Here is a 26,802-nt window from a genome sequence, read left to right as displayed (position 1 = left end):
AATGTATGACAGAACGCATGTGGAGTAGTTTTGTTGTATGTTTCACACGTTTTATTTAGTTTTTCTTTTAAACCTGTACTTTTTCTCTGAGCTTCTGGGGGCGCTGGCCCACTTCTGACACACTGTTATTACCAGGAACCGAGACTCAGACACCGCAGTGTGTGCACACTTTTTCAAAAACAAATAACTAACGAACACACAGAACAAACAAAAAAGCACAGTGACCAAAATAAATGGGTGAAACAAACAAGAAAACTACTGTACACTCTTACTGTAACGAACCTATTGGGGACCAGGCCTTTTGTTTGTTATATCGAGGGGGTTGTTATAGTGACAGGACAATCAAAATGAATGATAACTGTTGGGGTAAGTTAATGAGATGAGATTGTGAATAAAAGTAGAATTACACATACCCATTTGTCACCTGTATGCAGTATTCTGCCTTTGCTTTATATAATTTGTTAAAGAATTAAAATGCAGTAGAAAACCCCAAAATCCCGAATTGATGCTGACATGAAATCAATCAATCAAAATCAATGTGACATGAATTGTTTCAAAGTGCACCAAATCTTAGTCCAATATGCAAGAATCCCAAACTGAGTTTTTATTCCAGCTCGACATGAAAAGTTAATCAGATCCTCAAGTTTTTTTTTTTTTTTTTGTTTTGTTTTCTTTAATCAGTTTTGCTTTACCGCATGGTTGCTGAACAAGCCAAAAAACAAGAATGCTTTTTGAAAACCTATATTCACAACTGAGATATGCCCACTTTATTCCTTTTTTCAAACAGTCAATACTGATTTTCGTTTCGGAGGCAGTTACACAGTGTGCGCTTTTTATTAAGACGAAAGAGTTGACTTCACTGCGGAGGTGGCTTTGTGCAGACCGGGATGTTGACAGTGTGTGTATATTATCTCTTTTTTTTTTGGGGGGGGGGGGGGGCAGGTTCATTATAATGAAGAGCGTTATAGCCTTTGTGTACTGTACTCGGCGTTCATTCTGAAATACATTTCCCAACACCATATATCTCCCATGACTCCACTCGCCTAAACACCAAACAAATCATGGTGAACACGCTAGCTACCTTGACTTTGCACTAAACTTACCATACTCCGATAACCACCCTCAAGGATATATCCTCACCAGAGCAATGTGAACACAAACCAGTGCCTTCCTGACTGCCCATGTTCACCCCACACCCTCATGACAGCGTTATGGCAGAGTTTTCAATGTATTTTTTTAATGCTGCTGCACATATGAGGCAGCATATATTTGTATTAACAGTATGATGCAGATTTAAAGGGAAATCTGAATCTTGGGAGATAACGCTCTCTGCGTTATGTTTGTAATTGTGAACAAATGTAGTATTCTGATGTGTTAAAACAACTAGCATGATCGTGAGGGTCTGGAATCAACCCAGTAATGTTGTTGAAGCTGACACCCTGGGATCCTTCAGGAAGCTGCTTGATGAGATTCTGGGATCAATAAGCTACTAACAACCAAACGAGCAAGATGGGCCGAATGGCCTCCTCTCGTTTGTAAACTTTATGTTCTTATGTTCTTATATTGCCCTGCTGTCCCACAGCACCCCCTGCTGTCAGAAGAGTACATATTCCCCTTTGTTCTCTAAGAACCGGAGATATACTCATACCTTGAAGCCACGCAGCAGTCTTTATAGCGGCTGTACTGTATTCAGAACACTGTAAATAGTATAATGAAAGGAGAAACAGTCAGATGTCATTGTTTTTTTGTTTATTGAGTACGCCACAAACATCTGAACAACCGAAGCGCGCGCATATATATATATATATATATATATATATATATATATATATATATATATATATATATATATATATATATATATATATATATATATATATATATATATAACATTTTATATTTATTTTACAAATCAAAACAAGTAAATGTAAATAAACATCTGAACAGACATCGGTTTACAACATACATATTTATAAAACTGAAACGGTAGCAATACATTTTTTACAGCAATCGGTGTATTATCAGATGAGCAAAAGCAACTGAACAACGTAGATAAATAAACTTAGAAGAAAAAACATTTTACAGAAGCGCACAGCACAAATGTCTAATTTCAACACAGGTAATGTGCTTCTCCACATTGCCTTTCTGAACAGGGCACAGCTGTCCAAAGTTTTATTTTTTTGCACTTGCCAACCTGCATTGGCGTCTCTTGTGGCTCTCAACGAGGTTGCCAGCTTCAGCTCTGGGTACACGCTTGGCAGTCTCCCTCTGTTCCAAATGCTTCTTCCGAAGTTCCTGTGCTAACTGTAAAATGTATTCTCTCCTTGGTAAATTCTTTTCTGTGCATTCTTTGTAAAGTACCCAGGAGTTGATGGCTGTTAGGTCCAATACATTGTAAGACACCTGAACAGACCATCGTCGGGAGCCAGCTTTCACAGAATACTTCTGTGCCATCTGATCCAAAACATCAACTCCATATTTTGTTGCGTAGTAAAACTCCACGGTCCCTGGTGTTTATTTTCACTAGTCCCGATGCTAATTGACTGACCAACGCAGTGCAGCTGACAAGCAGACGCCGACCTTCAAAAGTCTGATTGAAAACAATAGACTGTCAGTCATTCACTCAGTCAGAGAGTAGAGATTAATCTGATTACAGCTAAGCACATTGCAGACTGGTAAATAAAAATAATTAAGTAGAATATCGTTCTGTATAATCAAAATACAGTTGCTTTCTGTGTCGCCGTCAATGTGACTGCTCCCTGGACTTTTGGGTATAATGTAATATATCTCCTTTTTTTCTGCTGTCCTGCGTTTCATGCTTTGTGAGAATATTTAATACATACGGACAGAAAGGTACATTAACGCGCAGCCCCGTATGTATTACACGACCTGGAGAAAATTACATTTTAAAACCAAAAACCACCAAAATGACTGCCACGGAGCTCCTAGTGTTAGTCATTGACTGTAGGCAACTTTTGTTCCACTCTTATTGAAGATTCAGTACTTTAACTAGATTGATGTACACAAACAGTGGCAACAAAATATTCCATATATGTCTAGGTATTGTACAGTGTAGTAAACGAGGCATTCAAATTAATAAAGATAATGAAAATATATGAATCTGCATGCCTACAGTTACACTCGAGTTTTTCAAAGCTATTTTTAAATTGTTTTGCATTTTATGTAGAAACAAATTATGATCTTCATTACTACCTGTAACTGATTACGTTTTGGCAAGAAAATTGAAAATGAGAATGTTCCAGGCATGGGAGATTTTTACCAGTTTTTAATCATACATATTAAAAGAAGCTCTTGCTTTGTTTTGCTTCTCTATGCAGCAGCACGGTGCTTGTAGGTGACAAAAGGTTCCATCCTGTTCAGTTCACAGTGTGACCAGAATGTTTCAAGTATTCCTAATTAATGAATTTAATTGGGTAGTTATTATTGCAGTTACTGGATTGAACTACTATGCTGTGTCAAAGTGCTTGACCTGAGTTCAGTTGTCTTCGATGCAGGGTTGATATGTTACCCAGGCTAGATCACTGTATCGATAGAAGCATGAGCCAGCACCACTTACTCACCTGACACTTCGGATCAAGTTTCCTTTAGTTTTTTTGCTGTGCAGTGAGGGTGCCTTAAAGACACTTTGGCTGGTCTAGCTTCCATTGCACATGTCTATGGCTGGTAACTTGAACTGAAGAGCAGCTCTTGAACTCCTCTTCAAAGCAGCACAGACTTCTCCAGTTTCTTTTAAACACAGTATTCCAAAAAAAAACATACAGTGAGAAGAGGACAGTAAAAAAAAAAACAAGTCTGAAAATGTAAATTAAATCTATTAAAAAAAAACCAAACAAACAAAAAACAAAAAAACCTTTTCATAGCCTTGGATAGTGAGTTTCTAAACTTGTCTTTATAGTACGAATAAGATTTTTTCTTATACATGACACTGAACACCAAATCATAAGATATTCAATTATGCCATTCTATTTTAAGAACGAAGTTTCTTCATAGAAATATTATTTTTGTATAAAATCCCAGTATTGTAAAAAGCAATGTATTCCTTTATTGTGTTGCATTATTCAGAGTCAACATGATGCAAGCAAGTTCAGTCATGTCCAAAGTGAGGGAGAACATGTATGAACACACAAGCACAGCAACCTGCTTCTTAAATACCCCTGTAGTACAAACCATAACTCCAAGATTGGACTTATTTATGGCTTGTCTTATCAGATTAAATAAGGCAGTAATTACATCGACAGCAATGCTGTTTAATTAGCCAGTCTCTTCCAATTAATTAGCAGGAATCAGATTTTTGTACACTGCTACACTGATTATGGGCATGGGAAACAAAGAAAACTGCAGTTTAAAAAAATAAACCCATTAAATGAGGTTCAGTAGATAAATATCAACGATGTGATCTGCTAACAGCTTTCAAATGGTTAGTCATACAACAACGTGTGAATAGGGTACATGCTCATTAATGTTTCAGCAACTTAGGTGATAATAACCAGTGATCACGCATGATGCTAAGCATACAGCATGTTTTACAGTCCCCAGTATCAATATTATCAATATTTGGTTTTACTACGCATGGCTAAGTTTCCTTGACTTATTTTATGAAAGTGGCCGCATCTTTTTAAAAAAAAAATTGTATGTATATATATATATATATATATATATATATATATATATATATATATATATATATATATATATATATATATATATATATATATATATACACACATATATATATATATATATATATATATATATATATATATATATATATATATATATATATATACACACAGTAATCCGTCGTGTGTCCGCCCGTCACATATCTGCCCTAACTATTTATCCACCATAATCAAGCTCTTGTGCAAAATGCTACAGGAGAGCTGCTGTGTAAATTACCTGACACTAATGTAAGTGTATACAGCATGGTGGCAGGGCAGGAACCCTGTGCAGGAAAAGGTTTTTTTGTGTAAATGTATATTGTAAGTCGTGTGTATTTATTGTAATTAATTAATGAAGCAGGAGAGAGAGAGAGAGAGAGAGAGAGAGAGAGTGAGTGAGTGAGCTAGGGTTGGATGTCAAACAGTGAGTAAGCAAGTCGAAACCAATGACAGCCAGGTGAGTAGCCAGGGTCACTCGGCAGCGAATGCACTTAGCCACAATTTAATACCCTGTTCAGCTCCCTAATAAAAGCTGGGTCTCAAAACAATAATTGTGTGAATATAGTCATTGTTACAGCTGTGTATAATGGCATTTAAAACAGGATTAATTTATCTGACTTTATACATATCCATCCTTACTCTGGTCTCACCGCAGTCGGATATGCGACAGACTACTGTACTACAACAGAAATGCATTCTGTTGCTAAGCCTATCATTTCAAACTCTTAAAATGTTTATATTCATAAAATAAAAATACTATTTTAAGATGGAGGTAAACTTTGGTAAAATGTTTTACTATTTTAAGAGGGATTTCAAAAGGACTTTTCCAAACAGCGGTCTGAAGAATGCACTTCTCTACACCCTGCTCACGGGACGAGCTCTGCTCTCTTATAAAAGTAATAGATTACCATACCTTCAAATGAGTTCGCAGTGATACACTAAAACTTATTGATCTTATTCATTGAAAATTTAAACTTTCGAGGCATAAATAAGATACGTAATGAAAAATCATGACATGCTGTACTGTATCAATGTTAAGTGAAGGTTTCCAATGTAAACAAAGCAAGGCCAGTTAGTGGAAGCTATGGGTACATTGTTATTTAATACATTCAAGGTAATTTAAAGGAGATGACTACATTTTAAAGGAGAGAAGAACATGTTTTTGCATTACTTTAGCACGACCTACATGGTACATGCAGTGGCAGTCAAAGGGTTAAAAATATCTGAGTGGAATGCAGCCTTTTTTCCAGCATGGCAATTCAGTGAAAGGGCAGATTAATCCCAGGCAAAAGTGAGAGAAGCGTTCAGGGGGATTCATTGTTCGATGGCTGGGCAGTTCCCTGGCTTGTCGGGTAGTCAGGAAGGCTTGGTGTTTCCATGCTGTCTGCAGGGAGTGTGGAGGAGGCTTGGCTGAGCTCCAGTACAGAGTGCCAGCTCCCCCACTCCTATCCCTCCCTCTCTCTCTCATTCCCACAGCTGCGCTCCCAGACACACCCTGCATGGTGGATCATTAACCCCTCACCGTCCACACCACACTACAGAATTCAGTATACCTGATGAGCTGGATGCTGAAGTCCACCACATACTGCAATAACTGAGACTATATTGTACTGAAATCCTAGTTTGTGGATTGGTTTACTCTGACATAAGACCAGACAATTGTGCTCATGTTTTCAGAGACCATACAATGTGTTAAAGCAGTTGTAGTTAACAAAATAATGGTATACCTGTGTGCACTTTCATTAGCTAAATTCGGTCCCCAATGTGCATTTTTGAAAGAAATACATGCTGTATTAAATTAAAACGATATATGTGGTATTACACCAGATTAAATCTTTTTGCAAACCATGCTTTCAGATAGTGTTGTACTTCCTTGCTCGTTTTTACCCGAAGAGTCCCCAGCCCTTCCACGCCTTCTTACCAGCCAATAACCAGTCCGCTGCTTTCCTATTGAATTGCTTGCATCCAGTTACGTGCTTTGACATAGAAGACAGTGCTGAGGTGACATGGCTTGTAAAGTGAAGCTGTATCAGGCTTCCTGAGATTAAGGCATGAACTTTCTTTAACCCAATTAGATTAAAAAAAAAAAAAAAAAACTAAACAAATAAAAAAGTACTTTCAAAAGTGCACATTTGAGACCTGCAAATGAAAGTCCATGATACTATGTGGCATTATTTTGTTAGCTGCAGCTGCCATTAAAGATCATACATTGTACCTGAAAACCTAGGTACAACTTTCCTGTTCTTTTTATTTTTTGTTTTTACCGTTGTATAGCTTATGGTATTGGAATTGTTATATTCAGCCATTTCTGCATTCTTCAGGTTTTTTAAAACCAATTTTCATTCAGGTCTGTTATTTAAGAAATCCGGTAGCAGGTCTAAGTACACAAGCAGTTAATGGCAGGAACAACAACTTTCTGCAGAGTCCTGTCTAATACCACTTGAGCTGGGAAAAACATGCTTATTTATTTTGGCACATACTCTGAAAACATGAGCATGTGAATATGTGTATGCAGTTGGATATGCTGGTTAAACCACAAGATATTTCAAACATCCTACCACTGCAAGAGACTGTTGTGTTATCATTGTTGAACATTGGTGATGTTTGTAATTTCTTCAACAAGTCATTTTCAGTAATGAAAAGAAAGTTTTGCTTTTGTTTCTCATCTCTTTTTGATTTTTTCCATTGGTTTTCATGTCAGTTTTCAGTTGCTTCATATAGCTTGAACAACCAACACAGTTGTGATTGTTTCAGCATTACTTTTTTCATGATATGTCGAATGCAGCAAATAAAATTAAGGTAGGATAATGAGCTACACAGACATCATCTAGCCGTTGAGATGTCAGTGTTTTATTGGAGTATGGAAATGTGTATCTGCTATGTAATGCAGGCTACCACATTTTACATTTCCAAAAAATACAGTATGATGATATGATGCTGACAGCAAAATTCTAGAATAAGAACATTTCACTCTGGATCCTGGAAGTCATTGCAAACATAGCCGCTGTTGCTGGTACTAATTAGAGAACCTTGGTTAGCACTGCTTTCAGTAGACAGGTGTCTGTGTAACAAGCTGTATCTCATGAAAGCTCATTGTTTAACATGAATCGACAAAGAACAACTGCGCGCTGAGCTTGTTGAAAAGGTTCTGCAGATATCATGCAGACAAGCCCCTGTTTCGATGTCATTGTGAGACCACCTCTGTGGAGATTTGACCCTAATTAATTGTGCAATGCTGTGAATCGCAAACAAAGAGGCTGGGCCATTGCAGAACTTACCTGGAGCTGCTACGTCTCATTGTGAGGGACGTCCTGGTTAAATAATTATTGAGAATTATTCCTGCTTAGTGTGTAGGGGTACATGGATTGAAAACACGCTTTTATGAGGACTATAATTAACACAGTAGAAGCAAGAAACATATGAAGGTAGTATTATTAAATATGAATAATGGCTGTAGCCAGGAAGAAAATGTATTGAAAATGTAAATGTGCTTTCTGATGAGACCAAATTTAGGCTTTTATGTGTCATGAAGGGTTGTAATCCACATTAGTATGGCAGCAACCTTTATGATAATTTGAAAGTGCACTGGAATCTCTACTGCAGTAGATGTCTAGCATGTGGCTATGCAGGTCAAACTTATTGATTCAGTATATATGTGATGGCTGTGAAAGGCATATTGTCAGGGATTTTCCTCCAATCTTTGTTGGATATTAATAAGGAGGACTGTGCTGGAAGATGCAGCGAGCCCACGACTCCCACCTTTGTCTCAGCCTGATTTATTTTTGTCAGTGTAAAGCTATCCATAAATAGGCTAGATGTCTTGCTGCTGTATTTTTAGTAAGTGATTTCTTTTTTTATAAACATTTTGTTTTCTTATACTTTATTGTGAACACCCTCTTTAAAGGCTTTGTGTCCTAGATTGTCCACATTGAGCAGCGTGTTCTGTAGCCGTATACTGTGTACAGGCAAGTGCACAGTCAAAGAGGCCCTGCATCGAGAGAGTGAATCAGGATCCTTCCTTTTGGGGCAGTGTGTCAGGTCGCAGGGTCAGTGACCTTACCCTCATGCCAAAGTGTCTTTCACTGAAGGACACAAATCCATTCCAGGGGGGATATATCAGACAAAATCAATACACTAGTGCAGAACACATGTCTGTAGATAATAACATTGATATTGCAGCTTTCATTTTGATTTATTCCAGACTAAAACAAAGGCACTTGATTTAAACAGCTGTAAATAGTGGGTCCATGTTATCGCCAAGAGGAAAGTGACATTGTAATGATCTGATACATAACAGGGCAGCCTTGGCTATTCCAGTCCATTCCCATTACAAGATCTTTATTATCCCCCACTGGGTATGCATTCTCCTGCAAATTGAATATAGTGGAGGCGGTATATGTGTCTCACTTCACACGCAAAGATCTGGAGAGCCGCTTATTCAATTGCCAAGGAACTTTGTATAAACAATATTTACCATCATTGATTGAGTATCAGATTCTGGGGATATAGGATATACACGGATGCCTGTCACCATTCCATTTTTGCATGTTTTTTGAGAAGTGCTTCAACAATTGCCATGAAACTTGGTATTAGCATTATTTAGTTTCAGTTATTGTGAATCTCAGATTCTGGTGCTATAGAGGGTGTCTGGCTGTCCATACATCTGTCTATCTGTATATCACACTTCCATTTTTGTGTATGTTTGGTGAGTCAATTTTATGATTGACAATTCATTGCCACTTATTATTCTGTACTATCCTGTGTTGCTGATGTATGTCATGGTCATTCACTTTTGTATCATACTGATAGCTCTCATTCCATAGGCAGTAATTGCATGATGGCTACTCCATTATAACTCTGGGTTTTTATTTGAAGGTTTACCCAATAAGCTAGATTTCTAGCACTAGAGTTATTGATTGAAAAATCTTTTTCAAGCCCTGTGCACCATAAGAATGTGATACGTGATTGCGGATTTGATTTGCTAAACCAAGAATCAATATGGGCATAGAACTGAGTTTGACACCCCTGCTTCTGACGAACCAACACAGTTAAGGAAACCAACAACAAACTATTTATTTAATTGGAAAAATAATGTAAGCGTTAATGCTGTATTTCAGAATTTAAGTTATTAAAGACATTATATTGAACTGAAAGATAGAAGTGATTTGAAATGTCAACAGATATGCCTTTTTACAGACAGATTACATATACAGTCTTACAGAACCCCCTGCAGGGTTTACAAGAAACACATTGCATTACCTTTGCTGTATCCTGTGTTGTCTATATCACAGCAATTTTATTTTACAACATATACCAGACAGTTTGGATATTTTTTTTATTCACATATCGGGGATAGATAAACAAGAGATTTTTCTGTTCTAAACATCAATGTATCCAGGTCATGCTCCTACCAATGCTGGTATTCTAATTGAAATGTGGGAAAAGAAAACCAGCATTGTTGAAGGAGGGAGCATAATCTGGATACACTGCGATCCTTAGAAGAAATGTTTTTTCTTCTGTATGAACGCTCCTGATGAAATGTTAACTAATGTATTGCCCAGTTGATTATACCAATGTGAGATTACAAATTTCAGATGAGTCCGCAACATGTTTACAAATATAACACTGCAGTACGGACAACACGGGACACAGCAAATGTAACGCATTTCTCCTACATTTTGCAAGGTGTTCTGTAACTCTTTAAACTACTTGCACAGGAGTCAGTATTAATAACTTGAATGATCCTGTCCTGTCTTTTTACTTTTAACAGCTGTAACCACCATAGGAAGCACTTTTATACCCTATTTAAGGTGGAACACTGCCATTAATCCTGACCTTTTGGCAAAGTTTCACAATCTTTTAATCCCTGCGAAAGATAACCCTAGCCAATAATTTAAGCGCAGCACAGAAATCAGGATCAAAGGACACATTTTAAAATTACATGGGCATAGGACAGAGGGTAGGAGACTGCCTCTTTTCCACTGTATAACCGAGCCGCGTCGGGGCCGTACTGAGCCCTCACGGTGCGGTTAAGGGGAGCCTGGGTTGTTTTTCCACTGCAGAGCCGAGCCGAGCCGAGCCGTGCTTCTGACGTCACACGCAACGAAAGACAGTTGTTATTAATTATTGTTATTAATTAACTCAGTTTGCCAAAAGGTATGCAAACAAACGGTGTTCAAAAATGAATAGACGAATGGTACAGCTGTATCTTTTATCGCTCTATTTTGTAAAATATATTTAGGAATTTCTTTAATCCACAAATTGTACTGATTATTTTGACTTAATAAAGTTCAATTAGTTCTGTTGAAAAGGAAAAATGAAGCTTTTAAAAATATGATTTGCTAAAGATTTAAAGCCATTTGCTGTTGTTTTTTCGAGAGTTGTTTTTTGTTTGGTTGCTTAAAAAAAGAAGCTGTGCAAAGCGCAATGAGAGCTGTAGTTGTATGTATGGTACAGCTGTATTTTGTTTTACTAGGTTTTTGTAAATAAGTTTAGAATTGTTTTATTTTCTGCATTACTTTCTTTATATTAATATAATAAAGGTCAAGGATGAGAAATGTGGTAGAATGTTGTGTTTTTGAGTGTGTTGTTAAGTGTACCATACCCGCGGTTTATGTCCATTTGCTTCAAATTGTCAGAAATCTGGGCATAAACTTTCTCATTTTTGAATTATATTCCTGGACACTTGTCTGCCCACAGAGAAACTAGTACTTTCTCATCACACTTGCTGCTTGCCATGTTGCTTGCTGTTTATCTTTGTGGAGTGTATTGACTGATGCAATTGTAATGCCAAAAATCCTTAACCCTGTCCGTGTCAGCTTGGCTCACAGCTGGATTCAGATGTCTTGTGAGACCAGAGTTTCACAGTTTGGTTCTCGCTCGGCTGACAAGTAGCCAGCGGAGAACCACCCATATCGTACCGAGCCCTCATGGGTCGGATGTGTCAGTGGAGAAGGGGTATTCTTTACAAAGGGAAGGGTATGGAATGGGTTACTGTGATCAATCCACTACTAGGAACCCGCTGAGCATAGATGGGCTGAATGGCCTCCTCTCATTCATAAACTTGGTAAACTCATTTGTTTACTATTGAGGATGATCGATACACACTTAATTATATTTCCCCAAGTAATCAGGGAGTCCTGTCAGAAATAGGGAATCTTAGAACTCATTTCCTAAACCCTCGCTCTCAGGATGGCAGATAAGCAAAGCTGTCAGGTTATATAACAGTGCACTACGTGTTCTCGATAGCAGGCCTTTTCCTGTCCCGCATTTCAACTCCTTTAGCAGGGGCTTGGCATGGTTCCAGAGGGCAGCCTGAGTTGTGCTTATCTCCCCCTCACCGCTGGGCTGTGTCAGTACAGACAGACCACACAGTCATGCTTCATACAAACACAGCCAAACTCAGTGTGTGGAGTCTGACGCTGCTGTCACTGGGGCAAAGGAGAACTTCTGACCAGGGCTTGTTGAATTGTACATTACTGAACTCTTGCTCTTGTCCTGTATTACTGAAAAACATTTGAGCATTTCCTAAATCAGCATTATGCCACTCTTATTGCTTGATATCTTATTAGCTAAGAATCGCATCTAATAAAAGAGAAAAATAGCATTGGATGTAAACTTTGATTTGTATGACTGGCATTTACCACTCCAAGCACACCTCCTTCCAGAAAACTTTCTTTCTTCCAACTCCAGCTCATTAATGAGAAACCTTCAGCTGCTGGGTTAAAGGTATTCACACCTGCTTTCTACAGAATAAAATTGATTTACATTATATATTATATGAGTATTAGGTTTGATATTGATCTAATTAATTCCATCATCCCTGGTTTGGTCATATGCTGTGTGTCGCATGTCGCATGCTGTCGGCACTTATTAGGTACATCTTTTACCTAATTAGCTAAAATGACGCTGCTCCCTGGTGAGGACAGAGAATAAAGGTTAAACGGCTACCATACTGTAGCAAATCTTGTTATGTTTAGGTTTATGCTCAACATGTGTGTTGTCGGAAACTGTAAAATCTGCTGGACTGTGTGTAGTTGGTAAGCAGTGAAATAAATGTGACATGAATGGTGATGCCTGAGTGTTTGTACCGGGGATCACAGTACAGTCGAGCCTACCCTTACACCTCCACCCACTGAAAAGAAGTACTACAAGGATTGTGATTTTTATTTTTTTTTTAAAGTATATGAGATTTGATGTCAGAAATAATTCAGGAGTTGTTGTGTGCATGTAAATGCGCTGCTTGATACACACGCAGACTACGAAAAGGCGGCTCTGGAAACAGCAATAAAAGAATGTTCAGAATGAGAAGATAAGAATTTCTAGTGAAAAAGCAGATTGAATCAAACATAGATAAGATGACACTTGCTCTATGTTGTCTAGTTACCAAACATTTTAATATCTCGGGTTTTAATACTATAGAATACAACGTTCTCCAAACTGTAGCCTTCCTTGTACATTGCACATTACAACCTTATGTCTTCTTGCGACAGTTTGTATTTTTATTAGTCATTACTAACACGCACGCGCAAAACTACCGTATATTTGACAGGATTATTCAATTGACAGCTTTTAATTCTTTTTACACTGTTTTGATATGCCTTCTAAACTCTCTGAGTAATGTTTAGTTGTTTTAAAGCTGTGTATTGAGCTCAATATTGGAAGAGTAGGTGGAACTGATACAGATTACAGGTTACATTGAAGGGCAGTGTGAAAGGGGTGTGGGTAATCTGCTGGCAAATGGAGAGACTCAAGGATGGCCAGGAATTATTTTGGTAGCACACAGAGAGAGCCATGGGCTGCTACCAACATTGGTATGAGCCGGGCGACAATACACACTGATGTAAAATAGAGAGGGACAAAAAGATGCCAAAGAAAATACTGTCAAAACACAAATGAAAATAAAAGGTGTAGTGAATACAACGTGCGCTGCTCACACTAAACAGAGGTGTCCTGCTCAACAATCCTTTTGGGGATCTACAAATCCCCAAACTTGTCCATCCCTACAGGAAAATCATCAAACACTGACCCTGGTTCCACACATGGTGGCCAGATGTTGGGCTTGTTTTTATTTTTTATTTTTTTGCTTACCACAAAAGGAGGGTCTGTTCTGCTCCACAGCATGAACAGACTTGTTATGGCTCCAACCAAAGGGTGTGGGGGGATGGACAAATGACAAGATTAACTCCGTATTGATGCAACAGAACCCAGAACCACGCAGAAAGATTGCAGACACTGTGAAAAAGGGAAAAAAAATTATTTAAATTGCTTCTTCATTTTCTGTATTACTTTTTATTATTTTATTTGAATTATCTTTTTTTAATGATGAACAGATATTCTAGGAATTAAGGTTGTGGGAGATGGATGTTACTAACATGAATATTAGACCCACATTTGTAAAAACCTTTTTTTTTTTTCGGCTTTGTAAGATAGCCTCTCTGGAACCCAGAATTAAACAAATAAATAAATTCAGAGAGCAAGAGAAAGTAAAACAAAGGGTTCCACCCAGCAAGTTGTTCTCCCAGAATCAGCTGTCCTCTTTATCTGCTGTTTTAAGGACAAATGGAAACCTCTGTTGCTAACAGGGCCCTCTCTATCTCTCCTCCTAGTGGGCACTAAGAGGTATGGCAGCAGTAATAGTTCTCCGCGGCAGAGAAGCTGTGCTTTGGGTAAGGCTGCACTCAAGAGCTGCGACCCAGTTCAGTCAGAGCTGATTTACGTTTGAGTCGCAGTGCTGTGTGGTGAGTGGCAGCTCAACACTGCATTAGTGCGGGAGGCGGGCTCTATGAAATAAACATGTGTTTACGAGCACACAAGAATGGGCTCTTTAAAAATAAGACGCTGACAGTGACATGCACACAGACACACACACACACACACTGAAACACATTTTTTTAAGACATGAAAAAGACTTATTTTTAAAAAAAATTTCAGTGATTTGATTAAAGTTTATTTTAGTATTTCTGAATTTAGCACTATTGTTGTATAGTTGTTGGTGAAACGCACACAATCATTGACAATCCAACATACATTGACACTGATATACTCACACATCAACATTTTTGTTTCTGTATTCAAAAAATGCTTTAATATTGTTTTTGTACCTGAAAACCTGGTATTAGAAAATTCTGGAAAACTGTCCTGTTTTATGGGGTGTGGATTTTTTATGGCGAGATTTCAGAACTCCCCAATAAACCCAATCCACAGAAGTAGATATTTTTCCAATGAGAAAAGTGTAGAGGCTTCTGCTGTAAGTAAGTGTATATTTTGAAAAGGCATAATGCTACAAGCGTCAGAAAGAAATAGTGGAGGGAGGTCGATACACACAAAAACAGTACTGATCAATAACAGTTTAGCTAATAGAAAGGATTCCAGGCTTGTGTTAGGATATTACTGCCTCAACAGCATGACGAGGTGAACCTATTTGCATGCCCTCACCACTCTGTGTGAAGATACAGGCCAGAATTTGGAAACATAGATTTATACCAATTATGGCAAATGTTTCCTGAACATTTAGTCATTGTCAAAGATATGCATGTCAAATCGGGTTTTTATACAGTGTGCAGTTTAAGGTTATTTATTCAATAAGTCTTTTCTATTTACTGTACACAGATTGTATACTTAGCCTCATCCACAATATTGTAGTATCATAAAAATCACTCATCATGGCTTTTTGATACAGAAATTCCCATTAAAATGTGTTTTGCTGGAAAATTTAAAATGATTAGGAAATGAAATGGGATCTTACATGCCCAATTTATACGATTAGGGTCTAGAATTGTTATCGGCATGATTCTTTAAAAAAAAAAAAAAAAACTTAAGTTCTTAAAGTCTTCAATTTTCAAGCCTGTATTAAATGTACAAGTTTTTTTTTTTTTTTTTTTTTAATTTATGGTTTGGTAATTTTATGGGGTGTATTTTTTTTCTTTTAGCTTTATAGAGCGTGATTCATCATGACTACCCCTCAGGTTTAAAATGACTAAGTACATTTTAGGATTACCACAGTACATGAACTAAACTGTAATGTTCAAACTGAGATATTTATTGATTGTGTCAAATTCACAGTGTGAAGAAGAATGGTATAGAATAGAAACTCACACAGCGAGTTAAACTAACATTCTGAGATTGTGTGATTAAACTAAAACCAGGCTACAAGAACAGTTATGCTCTTCTGGTTCTTAGTGCTGATTGATGTTCAAACAACAGCGAATTCATGAAATGAATGAATTTATCTGGTGGTGGCATCTATTGTAAAAACAGTAAACAGCGGTGGATCTTAATACCATCACTCAAACATTCAGACCTGTCAACTCTCCTGTATTCACAGAGAGTCTCCCACATTTTGGACCCTTCTTCCGGACATCTCCCGGGACACATTTTATCCCGTATTCGACTGTTAAATCCTCTTATGTCAGGAAACTTTTAATGTCTGCAAAATTAATTACTGCAATCCCTGTCTATCTAGCAGTGTTTATGATCCAGGGGAGTCCTGTGGCAGGCATGCATTCAGTGCGTGAGGCAAGTTCACATACTTTGCCACGCCCCCTCGCTTTTGTATTTTTTTGTATAAAGATTTTAGTTTACAAAAGCTCCCGTATTTTGAAAACTCACTGTTGACAGATGTGAACATTTAAAAAAACGATTTTTCACAGCCCACATTTTATTTACATTTCATGTTAATATGTGGGTTAGAAAATCACCCCCGGGGAAAAAAAAAAAAAAAACCCACACAGATTAATAGAGAATTAAACAGCAGTATTTAAAAACGTCACTGATAGACTACATGTAGGACAGCGGGAAGGAGACACTTCACACAGAGTGGTGAGGGGATGGAATGAGCTGCCTAGTCATAATGCTGATGCTTAATCACTTGGATCGTTTAAAACCCAACTTGACAAATTTGATCAATAAGCTAATAGAAACTGGACTAGCATAGCTGGACCATATTGTAGAATTTAGTTTAAATGGGAAGGGAATGGCTAGTATTTATTTCTCAGCACAAGGCACTGACACTTTTTATTGAAAGTTATATTTCTCTAGTTGGGTTAAAGAAACACTGTATTGTTAAGGCTGTATTCTTTTCACGGTTATTACAGATTTCACGATTTCCGTGAAATTTACCCAATGCCATGTAATATGCAGTTCCCCCATAAAAATTAAGATTTTTGTTTTACTATTAAAAAATACAGTCCTACTTATTGTGTAAACAACAATTGATTATTGCATTTATTGATGATCGAAATGATCAGAGAAACAATCAATCAATTATTCAATTTGATAATCAGGTAATACATTAACATCCCATCAAAAAATGAACAGGCAATAGTATCCACCATGTTGTTGATGGCCCCAGTGTATAGTAGAGATGTATTGCAAAGACATGGCAAGGAATGCATGTACCTGCCAGTCTCTATGCATTATCTTTCTGGGGTCTTATCTTGTACATCAGTAATGGCAGAGAATGGTACAATAGACAGATACAGCAAATAAACAGATTGGAAAAGTGTCAGTTATGATGGATAGGTGGATACACAGATAGATGTCAATACTGGGTGATCCAGGGAACCATATTTCTTGTTCGATTGGATAATTGCCTGTAGCAAGATCGCTTCAGTGGCAGTAATATTGAGCAGACAGACAGGACACAGAGACTTAAATATACATGATCTTTGCTGCTATCCAGATCCTTAGCTTTTTTGCCAGGGTTGACAAATATCTTGACGCAACATCCTGGGATTTTGTAACTTCAGTGAAACTTGCTATTAAGGCCAGACAAGGAAGCACCAATGTGTGTCCTTAATAGAGGGGTGGCCTTACTACTAAGTGTGTTCATTGTAATAGAGTTAACACTTTATTGAACATTTTTCTTGATAAAATATTTCTTATTCATACTAACTTACTTTTCTTTATTCTTAATTTTCTCATCATTTCTCTTTATTTTTTGCTAAATCTAGTAAGTTCAATCCTGTTGCATTCACGATTTCAGACAATTTCTTATCAGTAATTAACAGTTTTGATGCATTTGCTGGATGGACTGTCAGCGTAGGTAATGAGTTTTATTTAAAAAAAAAATAACATTGCATTAATACTTTCACAGTAATATACATGTGATTTAGAAAAACATGCAGAGAAAAAAAATGTACACAGAAACTGGAATTCTTCAGTATTGCTTTGGTTAATGGAACCCATATTTTTAAAAAGCAGTCGGTATACATTTCCTCAGAGAACGTGTTCTATTTCTTAAGACATATTTTTTGTGAATGCCAGACCTTGAGAAGTTATTCCCAAAAGGCATTTTGCAGAAATTACTGTGTAAAATGTTTTCTGTGTTTGGAAAATAAAATATGGATGATGCCTTTCTGCATAGTGTATTTGGGTTTTGTTATGACTCTTTGAGTGCTGTCCAGGAACTAATTTTCAGAGTTTAGATTTTTATAAACACATTCTCTATTGGTGACCTTATATTGAAAGTCTACAGTTTCAAAGTCTTCTGCAACAAGGCTCAGAATGCACAGAAAGGCTACAGAAAATATCTTATGCATTATTGTTTTTACCAAATTTGTTTACACAGCTGGAAATTAAGTGGAGATAGACTTAGGACAGATGGTAGGAGACACTGCTTTCCACAGAGTGGTGAGGGAATGGGATACCTGGTCATGTTGTTGAAGCAGAATCAATTGGATCCTTTAGGTCTCAAATTGATCAATCAGCTACTACGAACTGGACCAGCACTGATGGGTCAAATGACCTTATGTCATTTGTAAATGTTCTTCTGTCCTTGCAATTCTGTATTTTTTTCCCATGCTTTTCAATGGTTATACTAAACATTCACCGTAGTTTACAAGGTTTTTCATGTTTTTAATATGCTTTACCATACATCTGTGAGCTTCACAATTCGTATCTGTGCGTTACTATGCTTTATTAGACTTTGCTTTGCTTTTACTATTGGGAACTTGTATACAGTAACCCAGATAGTTGGTATGATCGCTCTTTTAACAAAATAGCCCATCTTTAAATGATCATTTGAGCTTATTACCATTATACAAGTAGCCCATCAGGACCATCACATGTATCGTGAAAATGTGACCTGCATGTTACATTAATGTATCGTTACACCCCAAGTTTGTACCTGGTAGAAGTGAAGGATTGATTAGTTAAATTAAAGGCATTTTTAAAAGATTGCTGCCAAATGCAGTACATTCCCTAGATACTGTGTAACACAGAAGAAGTGATGTTAGGGTTAGGGAGTCATAATGCTGGAGTGGTGATCTGTGGCTGTGTGAGAGGTGTTTCTGGAGTCAGTCCTGTGATCTGTGGAGTTGTTTAAAGCTGGTTGTGGTGTTTCTGGGGTGGCAATCCTGTGACCTGTGGCAATATGAGAGGTGTTTAAAGCTGGCCTTGGTGTTTCTGGAGTGGCAATCCTGTGATCTGTGGAGGTGTTTAAAGCTGGCCGTGGTGTTTCTGGAGTGGCAATCCTGTGATCTGTGGCAGTGTGAGAGGTGTTTAAAGCTGTCCGTGGTGTTTCTGGAGAGGGTGATCTGTGGAGGTGTGAGGGGTGTTCAAAGCTGGCCGTGGTGTTTCTGTGATCTGTGGAGGTGTTCAAAGCTGGCCGTGGTGTTTCTGGAGGCAATCCTGTGATCTGTGGCAGTGTGAGAGGTGTTTAAAGCTGGCCGTGGTGTTTCTGGAGAGGGTGATCTGTGGAGGTGTTTAAAGCTGGCCGTGGTGTTTCTGGAGTGGCAATCCTGTGATCTGTGGCAGTGTGAGAGGTGTTTAAAGCTGGCCGTGGTGTTTCTGGAGAGGGTGATCTGTGGAGGTGTTTAAAGCTGGCCGTGGTGTTTCTGGAGTGGCAATCCTGTGATCTGTGGAGGTGTTCAAAGCTGGCCGTGGTGTTTCTGGAGTGGCACAGCACATCCCTGCTAGACCTTGCTAATGAGATGCAATGCACTTTCTCCTGGCTGCTGGCACTGTGCTCACAAGGAGCCGTTCCCAGTGTAGAATCACAGTTTCCCTGACTTGGCCTACTAGTGGGGGGGATGGAATAAGTGTTGCCATGGTTACCGGGGATCCTGGAGGTAAATATTGGAGACGCTGCTGGAAAAAAAACAGTGTACTCAATTCACTAGAAATATTCAGTCCATTCTGACCAAATTAAAGCCTTGTATTGTAGCACGTTCCCTCAGTACATGTGTAAGTGTATGTAGGCTCACATATTTGAAATATTCAGTCCCCCTCACTGGCTACATTTTCACTTCTGAGAATTTGGTTGTCAAAAAATGTTTTATGTCAATTTGACAAAGCAAGTTCCTGCCTATATTTGAGAACACAAGAAAATGATAGAACGAGAATAGGCCATTCGGCCCATACGTGCTTGTCCGGTGCAAGTAAAAAAGCTTTTTATAATAATATATTTACTGTTGTTTTGAACTTAACGTTTTCCTGATAAGAAATCCAAAGATTTTTCTTTATAATCCAATGTGTGAACAAAAGCAAAGGGTAGTCTCTTTATAAGATTTCTTCCCTGTTGGATTGTACAATGCAAATGTCCTCATTAGAGCATAAACATAAAATAGAGCATTTTCAATGTACAGACGTGAAATGTCTACCGTAGTACTAAAGCATTTCATATTAGATAAGACATCTGTGTTTGTGAAAGTCTGTGTTAACAGTAAATACAATGTATTATGGGTCGCAATCCCATCAGTTGTGATACAATATAAAGATGAAGGTGAGAACTGAAAGGTTGAACAATTCTTTTGAATAAGGTTGTTTTTCATAGCCTTTGGGCATTTCCATATACAATAATAATAATAATAATAATAATAATAATAATAATAATAATAATAATAATAATACCTTTGCCTGCTAGCAAGTGCTGGTGACTGAGGGGTATGTACTGTGTCTGACAGTGAGTGACAGTGGTAATATTAGGCTGTGCACCCTTGATGAATTTGAGTTACAGATAGGATTTAAAACCGTCTGTATTAAACAATAAAAAAAAAAAAAAAGTTGACTTTAAATAAAGAGGTGGTGGCGCAGTGGCCAGAACTGAACACAGAATGCTATGCCCTTAGAATACTGTGTTCTCCTCCTAATCTATAAATGTAGAAAGGCTCTGAAATAATAAATCTGTTAAAATTTCAGTGTGTCGAGGAGGCAGGGCTGAGTGGTGTGTGTTTTAATGTCAAGTTGGTATTGTATGTATTCTAATGATATTCTTGTTCGAGGTGCATGTTGTGTCTGTTAGTAAAGTGTTCTCTCTCTCTCTCTCAGTGGCGGAGGAGGGGCTGTGGGAGAGTGGGCTGTCTTACGAGTGCAGGACGCTCCTCTTCAAGGCCATCCATAATCTTCTGGAGAGGTAAGCACAGCCGACAGAAATCAACCCTCCCTAGAGATTCTGTCAGTTTTTAAGCCCCATAATTTCACTATTTCACTGCTATTAATTTATTTATATCTCATGCTGTAATGCGTTGAGAATCAATGAATACACTTAATGGACATAATATTCAAAACAATGATGTGTCTAAAGGCTGCCACACACCGGACGTGAAATGATGTTCCACACTAGAGACGACACTGATGGAATCTCAAGAGCGTCCAGGCTGTTTTATGATCCTTTGTGTTTTATGTATAGCCATTTCCTCTGTATGAAATAACTGTGTAACCCATGTGGGTTGTAACGATTCATTTTTGTGGAATGTGATTTATGTCTACATATTTAATATTCACGCACTGGTGTAAAGAAACAAACATATCTAGAAAAAAGAAGCAAAAATGAACTGGATTTTCATATACAAATACACACTACTCATAAACACAAATGTACCACTGTCCTCCGCACATTTCAGTGGGTGATTCTCTTTATGGATAACCAGTTTAGATATATTTTTTTACCCTTGATTGTAAATCGCTGCACAGATTCACTAGTCGCACCATGTACGGTGTGTGGCAGCCTTGAACCAATTACCTGTCTAAGTGACTGAATAAAAAGAAGTGCTCAGCTTTCCAATTGTCATATTCAACCAAGCCCTATGACCCACATAACGGGGCTTAAGTTTCTTCTTTTCGTTCCCAACTTCTATATTCAGAGCAAATTGTGTTTTTTTTTTTTTTTTTTTTTTTCCATAGTCAAATATATTCAAAACTAAAAAATAGATGCTCAACCACAAAGACATGTTCTAATATTACCAAAAACTTGGGAGATTAAAAATTACCTGTTTAGTTTGCAGTTAGACGCACAGCATGGATTTTTAATATGGGGCTGAATAGTTTTTCAGCAAGCAGTACATTTAGAGACGCATGGGGTCTGTATGACCTGTATTCATTTAATCCTTGGGGGTAAAAAATTAAATGATGTTGAGATTTTGAAATTGAAAATTGTCCTGAGATCGTTGATCTTAAATTTTCCCTGTCTGTGAGAGATATGGATATATTGAGCAGCTTTTTAATAGGATTTAAACAAACTGTAAAACCTCAACTCATCAGGAAATGATGACTTATTATCTATCCCCTGCTGGGGAGGAAGTCATCTGCGAATGGGATATAGTGGAGGCGTTCGCACACACGTGTGTCACACTCCACTGATCTGGAGAACCGCTTATTCAATTGGCATACCACTTGGTAATACCATTATTTAGTTTAGGCTATTCAGAGTATCAGGTTTTAGTGATATAGTGAGTGAGTGTCTGTGTTCATTCATTCATCTGTGTCACACAATTTTGCATATATCTGGATGAGCCCTTGTAAAATTGTCAATAACACTAGTTTGCATTCTAGACTGATTGTTTGTATTCTATACTGTCTGTACATACTGTTGACAACTATAATATATATATATATATATATATATATATATATATATATATATATATATATATATATATATATATATATACACACATATATAAAGAACACCTCAATTTTTCCAGCTTTTATTGAAATTTATGCAGTATAATGTCTCAATGTACTCTGAAATTAACGCATAGAACAAATAAACAATTGGAGATAAAAAATAAATCATGGAATCGTTTTGTTTAACAAAATTTAATGTAAATTTTTGACTCATCAAAGTAGCCACCTTTTGCAGATATAACAGCCGAACACACTCGTGGCATTCTTTCTACAATGGAAATCAAATATTGTTTGGAAAGTTCTTCCCAACACTGTTGCAGAAGATCCCACAAATGTGTTGCAGTTGTAGGTTGCTTTGCTTTCACCCTTCTGTCCAGTTCATCCCAAACCAGCTCGATGGGGTTTAAGTCTGGAGACTGTGCTGGCCATTCCATGATTTGAAGCCTACCGTCTTGTTCTTTTCTTCTAAGGTAGTTCTGACATCCCCTGGAGGTGTGTTTTGGGTCATTATCTTGCTGTAGGATGAACCCCTGACCAACAAGGCGTATACCAGAGGGTATTGCATGGCGCTGCAAAATGCTGTGGTAGCCGTTTTGGTTCAGGGTGCCACTCACTCTGTGCAAGTCATCGACTTTGGATCCAGCAAAAGAGCCCCAGACCATCACGCTTCCTCCTCCATGTTTGACAGTTGATGTCACACACCGAGGAACCATCCTTTCGCCTACTCAATGGCGTACGAAAACCATGCGTGATGAACCGAAGATTTCAAATTTTGATTCATCGGTCCATAAGACCACCTTCTTCCGGTCTTCAGTAGTCCACTGGCTGTGCTTCATGGCCCAGACAAGCCTCATTTTCTTATTTTGCCATCTTAGCAATGGCTTTCTTACTGCCACTCGACCTGTCAAACCTGCAGATCGAAGTCTTCTCTTCACAGTTGAAACTGAGACTTGCTTACTTCGACCAATGTTAAGCTGTTGTCCTGTGAGCCGCCTATCACGCAAGCTGCTGACTCTCAGAAACTTGTCTTCTGTTTCTGTTGTGGCTTTGGGTCTGCCAGACCTCTTCCTGTCAGAGTTTCCTCCAGTTTTCAAGTGCCTTTTGACGGTGTAGGAAACTGTACTCACTGACACCTTGGCTTTCTTTGCAATTTCTCTAAAGGAAAGACCTACTCTTTTAAGGCTTTTAATGGGCTATCTGTCTTCCTTTGTTAATTGCATTTTTCTCGCCATTATGATAGCAATATACTACTTCCTGCAGTACAATACTGTCCAAATAATGCTTAAGAGGGTGTAGTAACACAGTCTGTTCCAACACTGCTTTTATACAGACAGAGGGTTTGTAAGTAGTCAACAAAAGTTGGGACACCTGTAGGAATTGTTAGCATCAACTTTCAAGGCTTAATTTACTTCCATGTTGCAGAACAGCTGTAAGTTGTTAACCCATTACTTGTTCCCTGAAAAAGGTATTTTTGTGTAACTCTGAAATGTACATTATTTTTCAGTTTTTGGTAACCTAAACTTTTTTTTTTAACCTCTGGCAGTTTACTGCTTACCTTTGTACCATTTCAGGTTATTCACTGGACTTGAACTGCTTAAATTTCAATAAAAACTGGAAAAATGGGGGTGTTCTAAAACTTTTGACCGGTAGTGTGTGTGTGTGTGTATATATATATATATATATATATATATATATATATATATATATATATATATATATATATATATATATATAGTGTACAAAACATTAGGAACACCTGCTGTTTCCATGAAATAGGTTGATGGGGTGAATCCAGGTGAAAGCTGTGATCCCGTATTGATGTAACCTGTTAAATCCACTTTAATCGCGCCGGTTTGAGTGTGTCAAGAACTGCAACGCTGCTGGGTTTTTCACGCTCAGCAGTTTCCTGTGTGTATCAATAATGGTCCACCACGCAAAGGACATCCAGCCAACGGCTGGCCAGTGGTCGAAAATGGCTCATTGATGAAAGAGGCCAAAGGAGGCTGACACGAATTGTGCAGAGCAACAGACGGGCTACAGTTAGTCAACTGACAGTCCAGTACAACATTGTTGCAGAAAGACCCATAAAAGAATGCACAACTCGTCGTACCTTGACACGAGTGGGGTATGGCAGCCAACGACCTAACAGAGTTCCACTTCTTTCAGCAAAACACAAGAAACTATGGTTGCAGTGGGCTAAGGAATGAAAACACTGGTCATGGGAGGATTGGAAAAACATTGCCTGGTCTGATGAATCCTGGTTCCTGCTGTTTCACGCTGATGGGAGGACTAGGGTATGGAGAAAACCACATGAGTACATGCATCCATCATGCCGTGTGTCAGCATTGCAGGCTGGTGAAGGTGGTGTGATGTTGTGGGGTGTGTTTTCATGGCACACATTGGGCCCCTTGATTAAAGTGGAGCAATGTTTGAATGCCACAGGATATCTGAATATCATTGCCAATCAGGTGCATCCCTTCATGGCAGCAGTGTATACATCTGCTAATGGATTTTTTCAGCACAACAAAGCCCCGTGCCACAAGGCTAGGATTGTCCAGGAATGGTTTCATGAACATGACAGTGAATTCAGCTTACTTTAGTGGCCTGCCCAGTCACAAGATCTCAGTCCAATTGAGCATCTGTTGGATGAGATGGAATGAGCTATTCGGAGTATAGATCCACTACCAGCCAACTTGACACAACTGGGGGAAGCATTGGAGTCAACATGGGCTGGAATCCCTGTGGCATGCTTTCGACACTTTGTAGAGTCCATGCCCTGATGAATTGAGGATGTTATGAGGGCAAAAAGGGGTGCAACTCAATATTAGGAATGTCTTCCTAATGTTTTGTACACTCAGTGTGTATGTATATATATATACACACACACACACACACACACACACACAGTACCAGTCAAAAGTTTGAGTACACTTGCTAGAAACTAGTTTTTTTCATAATTGACAATGTTTTACGTCATATACGTTTCTGTAAATACTTGAAAATGAAAACACATGTTACAATATACAAAACAAAACATAAGGAGTATCAAAGCAATGTTCAAGAAAATTTTAAATTGTCTCTAAATCTTGGATTCCTCAAAATAGCCACCCTTTGCCTTAATAAAGCCTCACAAACACGAGGCATTCGGTTAACAAATTTCAGCAGGAAATCACCCGACATGTCTTCCCAGCTCTTCTGCAGCAATTCCCAGAGGTGTATGGCACTTGTGGATATCTTTGCTTTGACTCTTCTGTCCAGTTCGTATCATACAAGTTCTATGGGATTGAGGTCTGGAGACTAGGCAGGCCAGGCCATTAGATTGAGTTGTCCTTCACTTTCCTTCTTCGCCAGATAGTTTTTGCACAACTTTTTGAGGTGTGTTTCGGGTCATTATCTTGCTGAAGAATGAAGGACTGCCCAACTAGCTGTAATCCTGATGGAATGGCATGCCTCTGAAGTATGCTATGATAGCCATGCTGGTTGAGCTTGCCATGGACTTGGTAAAGATCACCAACTCTGTCACCAGCAAAGCAACCCCAGACCATGACACTGCCTCCTCCATGCTTGAGAGTGGGAACCACACATGCAGAACTCATGCGCTCACCCTCTCTGTGTCTTACAAATACTAGGCGGTTAGACCCAAATATTTCAAATTTTGACTCATCGGTCCATAAGACCGACTTCCACTCCTCAAACGTCCAGTTTCTGTGTTTTTTTGGCCCAGGCAAATATTTTCCTCTTATTCTGCACTCTTAACAATGGTTTCTTTGCAGCAATTCTTCCAGTTAGGCCAGCTTCACGCAATCTCCTCTGAATAGTTGAAACATCTGTACTTTTAGTAGCTTGTATTTCAGGGGTAGTTAATCACCGGTTTCTCAGACTTGTGACTCGAATGAACTTGTTCTCTGATTCTGAGGTCACCCTTGGCCTGCCTGACCTTGTTCGGTCCTCATGAGTGCCAGTTTCTTCAAATTGTTTGATGGTCTTGGCCACAGCAGTTACAGACACTTGCAAAGTTCTTGCGATTTGTCTTAAAGATTGTCCTTCGTTTCTTAAAGTAATTACAGACTGTCTTTTTTCTTTGCTTAACTGAGCATATTTTGTCATTTTCTACTCCCTTACATTCAGGAATTACAAACTTGTGCCTATGGTACCTATATTTATAATAATCATGGACCCTCACCTGTTAACAATAATTGGTGACAAAAGGTTAATTACGTAACATGCTAGTTAACTCAGAGAACATCTAACAAAGATACTTTTTTATACTTAGGCC

At 38.2% G+C, this 26,802-nt stretch overlaps 1 protein-coding gene across 1 annotated transcript in view; it reads left to right on the top strand.

The window, feature by feature from the left end:
• Window positions 1-26,802, top strand: part of LOC121297027 (mediator of RNA polymerase II transcription subunit 13-like) — a 135,413-nt gene that overhangs the window by 50,827 nt on the left and 57,784 nt on the right. The window contains exon 3 of the mRNA XM_041223042.1: window positions 20,949-21,033. Coding sequence (XP_041078976.1) covers window positions 20,949-21,033 — 85 coding nt within the window. The remainder of the gene's footprint in view (window positions 1-20,948; window positions 21,034-26,802) is intronic.

This window comes from Polyodon spathula, chromosome 22 (assembly GCF_017654505.1).
Source record: "Polyodon spathula isolate WHYD16114869_AA chromosome 22, ASM1765450v1, whole genome shotgun sequence".
Lineage (NCBI taxonomy): Eukaryota > Metazoa > Chordata > Actinopteri > Acipenseriformes > Polyodontidae > Polyodon > Polyodon spathula.
Note: the sequence above shows the minus strand (reverse complement) of the source record. Positions and strands in the feature narration are given on the sequence as shown.